General features: G+C 45.1%; 1 protein-coding gene across 13 annotated transcripts in view; it reads left to right on the top strand.

The window, feature by feature from the left end:
* SMG7 (SMG7 nonsense mediated mRNA decay factor) overlaps nt 1–7,322 on the top strand; it is a 396,971-nt gene extending 389,649 nt beyond the window's left edge. For all 13 annotated transcript variants that reach the window (XM_068109497.2, XM_068109496.2, XM_068109493.2 and 10 more), the window contains exon 24: nt 4,544–7,322. In XM_068109497.2, the coding sequence (XP_067965598.2) occupies nt 4,544–4,648 (105 nt within the window). In that variant the 3' untranslated portion in view covers nt 4,649–7,322. The remainder of the gene's footprint in view (nt 1–4,543) is intronic.
* The last annotated feature ends 1,772 nt before the right edge of the window (nt 7,323–9,094 follow it).

The following is a 9,094-nucleotide window of genomic DNA, read 5'->3' as shown; positions in this document are numbered from 1 at the left end:
TGTCCCTGAGCATGATCTTGGTCTTCTTCACACCAGACAAGTACATCGTGTTGTTTTCTTTTTTCACGGCTGCAAATAAGCTGACTGTTCCGTTGATTCTTTCGTCAACATACTCTTCGTACAAGTGTTGACCAATGTTGTCGATATTCAGGATTTGTGACGTGTGCTCCTCTGGGACATAGGCATGTGTGATCAAGTTGTATATGCTATTTCCTTCTGTGGTAAATGGATTGCCATGACTCATGATAGCAGCCTTGATCTTTTCAACCGCTGTATTGTTCAGATTCACTGCCCTCGGACTAAGTTCGTGGTGTTCTGTCACTTTGTCTGTTTTGGTGTCGAACTGATCTTTGAATTCTCTGGTCAGCCGTGACAATTCTGGAGAGGCCATAAAGAATCTCTGCCTTGCATTGGCATTATTGGAGATGCCTGGAAGTCCAGAATGAACCTTCATTGCTCTGTTTTCCTGTTCACAAGCGTGGTCTGCACCGATTGATACAAAGGGGATGCTAGATTTCGTTACTGAGATATTTCCATTCTCGAGTTCCCTGTATGTGGCCGGATGCGTCTTCCTCAGGTCATACATATCTGCTATGTATCGCGGCCAAAGACGTTTGTATTTGATACGATCCATGGAGAAAAATAGCTTGCTGAGTGCCTCACCAGATTCGAGGTGGAGTTTGAGATCTGCGTCCCGAGAAGCTTCCACAAAGAACAGAATTGTCTCCACTCGATGCAGGTAATTCATCAAGGACTTGAACATGGCTTTTTTGGATTGTTCTGTTTCCCAAGTCTTGAATATGTTCACAACATCAGCTGTAGTGATGACATTCAACAGTTTTGTGTTGGCTTCTTTCACACTTGTGGCTTTGGTGAACTTGTCCTTTTCTGAACATGCCTCGTCTATTTCTTCTGACATATCTGAGCAAACGGCTTTCAACTGTGGATAATCTTTGAAGAACAGGTCCAGCGCCATTTCATAAAGTGCTATATATGAATAAATATGAGCACGGAGAGTGCGTTTGTAATGCGAACATCTCAGGATCTGCCTTGTTGTTGAAGGTCCGTAGAGGTCGGCCTCTATCCACGCGTCATCAATACCTGAGTTCTCAATGGAAGTACCCAGGGCTCTCAAAGCAGCCATGACCACATGCAGCTCGCCAAGCCGAGGTACAACGGTACCTTTCAGGTCTGGCCTTGCATCCAGCAGCCTTATCACCTTTTCATAGAGGGCCATATCCCAGGAAATGACTGTAGGGTGGCTTGTACCAACAACTAAGTTCTTTAGCTGAGTTGTCTGAGAGATGACGGTCAGAAGAGTCGACCACTCGTGTGCTACTTCAGGTAGAAGGGGTAAGACTCCGACTTGTGTCAAACTGTGACTACCCGACAGCAATGAGTGGTATCCTGCCCAACCAGGTATATATGTGCTGTTTGATTTCTGCATTCTGGTGATCATAGAAGCAACCAACCATCCTAGATGTGTAAGGTGATACGCTGGTGATATACCATCCTTGCTGATGTGGAATGTGTCTGTTCTCTTTATGGTTTTCGGCACCGGCTTGTCACAATGAAGCATAGGAACCTGGTACGGGGTCACTGACAAACTGGTAGTGTCAGCTATGCTCAGTTGTGGCGCCAATGTTTCTCCTTGAGTGTCACGTTTTTGATAAACAGCAATGATTGTTCCATGGGTTGTCCCTTTGCCATCCACGCTGTCTTCAGCAAAGTCTGTGTTATCAGCTGCAAAAAACACAAAAGTTCCCTTCTTCAAAAATGGAGGAACATAAAGTCCTTGGAACTTCAGGGTGTTTTCCACAATGGCATTTGCTAGGGCTGTTTCGAGGTGCATAACACGACTGTACGAGACACAGTAACCTTGAGAGCAGAGACTTTCCAGGAGTTTCTTGTTTCTTGTGTCATGGTGAACTGCCAAGGCTAATCCTAGAGACTGTGGAGTTTCTTGTGATTTGGTTGATCGGAAGGTCGCAGAATCCGTTTTGGGCCTATAGTTCACTTGCTTGTCAGATTTGAATCCACCCAATAGCATCTGACTAACAGTGAGTACTTCTCTGTTAACGTGAGTGGTTCGTTTTTCAGTTTCTAGTGTTTCTGTTGGCCCCACCATAACCCATCTGATCATTGCGTGGAGTGCTGCTGGAACATCATCTGTGCTGGTAGTGACCTGTATAGCATCGGATGAGTTTTCCTGTTGGTGGAAGTTCTTGATAATTCTGCGCAATGCCTTTGCTGCTTTATAGATAATATTCAGATCGTCTACTTCACTTTCTATCATGGCAGACTGAACCATATCGGATTCGCATGCATCTGGGGAGTAAAGAACAGAAGGTTTTCTCCTGTCCTTTTGCCTAACAGACGTTACGTGTGGTAGTTCTAGAAGAATTCTCTCCTTGAGCCAGTGTCTACTATATGCAGGGAAGTGGTGCGCCAATGCATCTGTGCCACCAAGCAAGTTGATGTATGTTGTTTCAATATGTGCCATGGATAAGTATTGTTTATTCTGAGTTTGACAGTCGACAAGGCTAATCAACTCAATCAAACATGATGTTTGAAACGGATGACCTCTCTCTGTTGTTCCCTTGTTATCCTTGGTACGTAACACATGGAATACATTTGTTGTCCAACATGACTTGTGGTATTGAACATCGATTGCATGTGCATCAGTGGGTGAGATGGATGTGTTTAACCTAGTTTGCAGGGTGAGATTTCCAGACAGCTCCACAGCATCGTGTAATGCTTTCCCACCGTTTTCTGTTCTCAATGTGTACAATTTTTGCTCGTTATCTTCCTGGCAGAAAAAGCAATGTTCCTTAATGAATGGAGCTGTTGCAGAACGTGTAAACGGACTGGTGGTGGAAGTTGATGGTTCGTCCAGTTCTGTGCTTTTTCGCTTTTGTCCACATTTTTTCTCTGTGTAGGAGCCGGCTGAAATGTGATATTGATGGCGGTCTTTGGCACGTTGTACCTTCTCTTTGTTGGCTGCATTTGAATAACAGATACGATGCCAAACTGCATTATTGAATTGCAGACTTTCACTTGTTTCATCCTTTAAGCGACTGTGAATTTTAACATATTTTCCATCATGGTAGGCTGCTCTATCATTAAGGGTTTGTAGCAAGTGTTCAAACGAGTCCGGTTTGGGCTGCTGGACAAGCGTTCCATATTTTGCTGAAGCGGTTTGACAAATTATGCAGTGCTGCCACTGTGTGGGCTGAGTCGTAACTTCACTCATCTTCTCTCAAGACCTGCAAATATATAAAACGACAACAGGTAAGTAATTGTGAGCTTCATGAGGTTTATTTTAAATGAACTATTAGGTCTGATATAATGACTTTCCATGTACATGAACTGAACATGTTGAAATGATCCCATTTATGACTATGACTGTACTGAGGCGAAACATCACTCAATGTGGTATACATATTCAGAAAAAAACATGTTTCCTGAAAGTGGCCATCTTGAAAATCCGCTGTAGGCTGCCACCTGGTATCCCAGGGTAGGTGTAGATTATTTTAGATGGCTTCATGTGATTCCTCATCCCCAAAAATGTGGGTATAGGTGTTGGAATCAGCACTCTAGGTGGTTCGGATGTTGAGATATCGCGAAAAATAGGTTTCCGATGGTGGCCATTTTGAAAATCCAATATGGCCGCCAAAGAAAAATTTGCGCAAATGGAAACATGGTTTTTCGGATTCCTGGTGCTATAAGCTTTCCAAAAATGTATAGGTTTGCTAATCTCCACAAAAAAAGAACGAAATTATAAATCTGAACATAATGAACCTGACTATAAGCATGGAAGTGTTGTCCTCAGTGTTTGCATTCTGTGTCTGTGCTCAGGCTCGTGTTGTGGTCATGTTGGGGGCAACAAAAATGACAACTTTCTAGAAATCATTGGGGGCTTTCATTAGGAGCAAAATGATCATTTGTAGGTCACCTGCACAGTGCCGACGATGAATTGCTACCAAGACCGGAGTTGATAGTTTGAATTTATTTTAATTTTCTCGTGATCATTCATTCATTTTTGGTGTGCAACACGTGCCTGCTGGAAGCACTGATTTGCCTTTGCTGTATGGTCCCCTCTAGGTTTGGGCAGGAATCTGTAATCTCAGGTGATAATCATGCCAGCGATAACGTGCCCACTCTTCGTGGAAAACAGTCGGATCTTCGAACAGACAGGTCACCGGCTGAACGTCTATTCGAGGGACGGCATACTCTTTGACATAACGCCCTGCTGAAGGAGCATCAATTCAGCAATGAAAACGAGCATCAAAGAATACAATGGGTCTGAGTATTGAGCCCAGACTCCCCAGCTCGAGGGTTGAGACTCCCCAGCTCGAGGGTTGAGACTCCCCAGCTCGATGGTCGAGACTCCCCAGCTCGATGGTCGAGACTCCCCAGCTCGATGGTCGAGACTCCCCAGCTCGAGGGTCGAGCTTCCCCCAGCTCGAGGGTCGGTGTGCTGCCTTTATGCAATTCTGTTGGACTGCTTGTGTTTATAGAATGGTTGTATGCTGTGTTGCAGGCGCTCTGGGGGAATTCGATGATGCAGCCCGGCCCTTCGGCACTTGAGCAGCTCTTGCTGCAGCAAAAGCAGAAGCAACAGTCAGGACCACGACCACCACACTGAGACCTCTACCACCTAATCAGCTTGGCCATCAACTTGAATTTGGCCCCACTGGCCTGCCCGCCGACCCGAAGGCTTTACGCCATGGCGTGCTCTGTATTCCCAGTTGCTCACCCTAACTCGGGTATTTGAGAGCAGGGATACTTTTTGGTCATGGGTTTCGTGCATGTTTGACACATTGTCTACACACCGGGTTTTACTCTCAATATTTAATTATTTTCTTTTTTTTGTTGGGAGGGTTGAGGGAAGGGGGGTTGTAACTGGAACAGTTGGAATGAGGCCAGGCAAAATGAGTTATCAAATGGGGATTGATGGAACAGTAAAGGTTGCTGTGAGAAAGGAATATGTGGTTGCCTTTCAGTCCATTTTGCCTTCAAGGTGAAGTCGAGGCCATATCCACATACTGAAGCACCTTTTCTCAATGCTTGGTTCATCTGTACTGCCCTCCCCCCTGCCCCCAGCCCGTAAGGCTCACGGTGTTTGTACCTGAGCCACCTTCATTTTTGGAGTCTTGTCAGTCCTACTGAGTTTAGTTCCATCCGCACATTGCTAACTTTGTTGCGCCGGGAGCCAAACTGTCTGCACCGTCAAAGCAGTCTTGTATCCCTGGTCACAGTTGCCGCAGACCCTTTGTGGTACCAGGTTGGTGCTGTGGTGTGTGGCGTACATGATGTAAAACCAGAAGTGGTTTCGGGAGATGTTTTTAGTTTGTGCCTCCCGTTGGTGTGCCGTTGCTTCAGCAGTCACTCTTTCTGCTGGTGCTCCTGCTAAGCTGCTCCAAGTCAGATCACCGCTAGCTGTTGAGGCTAAATTTCATTTGGGGATTTGTTTGTACTTTTCCCACGTGTACAATTTTGATAGCTGTGCCATTGTCTACTAGTTTCCTAGGGCATTGTGGGAGTAAGAAGTTTCTGGGTTTATGAGAGTCAAGCTTACCTACACACGGACGTGCGTGATCAGGCGTAGAGCCGGAATATTTCTGAGGCTTGTTTGAGCGAGACAAATGGATCCCTGATATTTCTTCCAAGACGAACAGCCTTGTTGGTCCGGTATAAAATCTCGCTGAGATAAACGTGCTGAAAAGAGCTTCCCACACGCTGGAGTATCAGTAGGCTTTCTGCTTCAAAATGAACCTGCTTTGCATAAGCGAAAGGACTTTGGCTCTATAACAGTGTTTTGGGTTGTTGTTTTGGGCCCACTTGACACTGCACGAGTTCCTACTTAACTCCTTATGTTTTTCTCCCTTTCCTATTTTACCATTAGTCTTTCCTGTTCATGTGCAATCACAGGTAGTGTGGGGCACTTGAATATGTTACCTACGAGGAAGAGAAAACCCTGCGAAGTTTTACACACAGCTTGTTGTGTAGTTTCTGTCCTGTTGTAGATTAGCACGCGGTGGTCTGCACACAAGTTTGAAACCTCGAATAGAGCTGCCATACAACATGGCATCGTCCCGTCCCCACGCACCCAGTTTTCAATCGGACTGAAAACTATTCCAGCACAGGATGCGTGTGACCTTCAATGCATTGAAGTGTCCTGTTTAAAATGGCAGCCAGGACAAAAGTGATCGAAGTGTGCAAGTGGTCATTTATTTTTGACTTTTCTAATATGGCAACAACATTTGTTGCCATTTACAATGAATATGCATATTTGCTAAATTTACTTGGGCTTTTGGGAAACATAACACCACGAACAGGTTTCCTTCGAGTTTCGGCCATTAATGGAGTTTCTTCTTCTCGATCTGGGCTTCTTCAGCGAGGGGTCTCCGCAGCGAGGGGTCGCAGAGGGCGTGACCTTAATCTGCACTTCTGACGATTCCTAGGCACTCGGTGGGTGAGATAGAATGCTCCTTGTTCTGCACCTTTAGGACGACGGTGCATCTGGGTTTTTGCCCTTTGATTTGCCGAGTTTGTTGACAGTTGGATTTCCACCTTCTCGAAGAGGAGTGCCGTATCAAGAATTTGTCTTTCCCTTTTTCATGCTGATGTTCCTCCAAATTGTGATGGGTTTGGGGGCAGGGGGTAAGGGCTTTGGCACAGGGTAAGTCATTTTCATCCAATGCCATCCTCTTGATGGTTATTTGTTTAAAAAGATTGAAAGATTTATTTTGGCAATATTTAAAAGTAAGAATTTCTAAACTTTCCCCCTGCCCTGGCCACTCCCAATCCAGAGTACGAGTATTGTGTAACCCCATGGCTGGTCACGGAGAGTGTGTAAAATGTTTTCCATGTAAGATTCTGCTCTGCGCAGTTCATCCTCTCTGTTGTACCGCTTCAGTGATACACAAACAGCTGCCTGTTAACTGCAGTGAACAACACATCAATTTTTATTAGTTCTTTGCAGCCATAAGTGGTTATTGTAAGACAGGAATCTTGGCAATGTGGCTCCAGTTTGTGGATGCTTGGAGAAGGTATCGAAGTAAAGAAGTGTTTGAGAGTCGTGTTCCAGAAGGAAATGCTGCATCAAAGTGGTGGGTGGTTGAGGGGTGGTGAACATTGAATGAGCTACATCTCAGACTTGTGATATTTGAGTAACATTGCCAGTAAAACCCCTAAGATGTAAACTTGTGACTGCTTAGCTTAACTTCTCATTGAAATTTATGCCTAAACCTTCATGTCCATCTTGCAGGCCCGGTGCTTCCAATAAAATGGCTGCTTCAAAGGCTTCATCCTCGTAATTTATGCTTCCAAAGAGTGAATTGTGTGCCTCGCTCTGATGTGTGTAGCACTTGGCTACTGGGTGACATTGTTAGTGGAGGCACGGCACCAATCCAATGAGTCCGCTCCATTGGGGAAGCAATGTAAGTACTGTCGGCAAAAAGAATAGCCGAAAGTTTGCAAAAGACGGCAATCTTCACCATCCATTTTTAATAACCTCACTCAATGATGCAAGTCCCTGCTTGCGAGACACCTGACTGACGGTTTGGAAGTCCTGCCAGGAATGAGACCAAAACTAGATTGGTCAAAGTAGAGGGCTTTGCCATGTTTATCTGCCCCTTTCCATGGCACCAATATCATTCTTCTGCTAATTTCAAGGGAAACCAAAGACAAATAGGAAAGTAATTCTGAGATACAAATGGGCCATGGCAAGGGTCGCTCCGGTTCATGTTAATGTTGTTTTGCTTTAATACCCTTGATCAAGTCGCAAACAAAGATTTGCTGTAAGTAACGATTGTCCTGCTTTTAAGTCACGGCGTATTGACATCCGATTTTGAGTTGTTCGCCAAGTGAAATAGTTTGAGTCACAGTGTAAACAGTTTCTCCAGATCAGATTTATTGTCAGGCCAGATGAGATCAGTGACTTGCTACAGCTACCAGGTAACCATGTACCACACTGTTTCATGATCGGGTTGTTGGTGGCTAAACCGTCTCACTCACCAGGTTTACTGGTAATGAGGGTGTATAGATATTGACACCAAGCAGGATTAAAAAACAAAACCGGTCAAAGGGCCAAGGAGCTCCTCGTCAGCTAATGGACATCCATATTTGTGTCTCCGGACGTCCTTCTGCAGCTGGGTTAACTATTCCTCGGAGGTTGGTTGCAGGATTTACCGGTTGTCCATTGCAAAGCACTTCATTCTGCAACATACATGAAAAATCCAAGTAAACCAAGAAGAACCTTCTCCGTAGGAGTAATTATTGTGCAGCCGTCCTTTGCAGAGCAGCTCACCGGACGACGGGACAGGGGCAAAGTCGTTGGGGCTCTGTTCTTTGATTATTTTCTTTTCTTTGATTCTTTGATTATTCGTTACGCTCTGGGTGGCTTTTCCCTGGTCTCTTTATATGCTTTGAGGCCAATGATTGAGACATTCTATCACTCTCCTGAGAAGGAGACATCCATGTCGCGCTTGTGTCCATGTTGATCAGTAGTGTCCCAGACGATACTCTGCTAGTCTTGGGGGATTTCAAAGCGTTGACTGGCACTGATAGGGATGCTCATGAGACACATATTCGTTCCCATGGGACTGGAACCAGGAACTAAAATATCACTAAATTATTTTACTTAGCAAGATATGGGAGAGAGACAAACAGAGGGATTCCGAACTGGTGGATGAATATGAAGTGTGACCATGTGATGGTCTGAGAAGCCGCTCGGGCCAATGTCCGTACTGTTCACAACATTTAAAAAAAACACGATGAATGTAAAAACGGTCAAATATTGCAGGTGATAGATGGGCGTTTGAAGTTGAACACCGACACCACGTGTATTGTCGGACAGAAGAGTTGCGGATTCTCCACACATCAACAAGGGAAAACTTAGACAAAGCTCTCAACAAGGCACCGTGCTTGCTGGCCCGAGGTTCCGCTCCGTTACGATCAATGGCGGAGTCCGTCGTGCAGTTGAAATCTCCACCCAAGCAGACAAGTCCATTGAAATGAATGTGTGCAAGAGATGTTTCTAAGTGTGTGTAGAAGGTGAGTCTCTCCGTGCTATCACGAGGTGCGCAGA

This window comes from Myxine glutinosa, chromosome 3 (genome assembly GCF_964187855.1).
Source record: "Myxine glutinosa chromosome 3, kmMyxGlut1.1, whole genome shotgun sequence".
Classification (NCBI taxonomy): Eukaryota; Metazoa; Chordata; class Myxini; order Myxiniformes; family Myxinidae; genus Myxine; species Myxine glutinosa.
The sequence above is the reverse complement of the archived record's forward strand: the minus strand, read 5'-3'. Positions and strand labels throughout refer to the sequence as shown.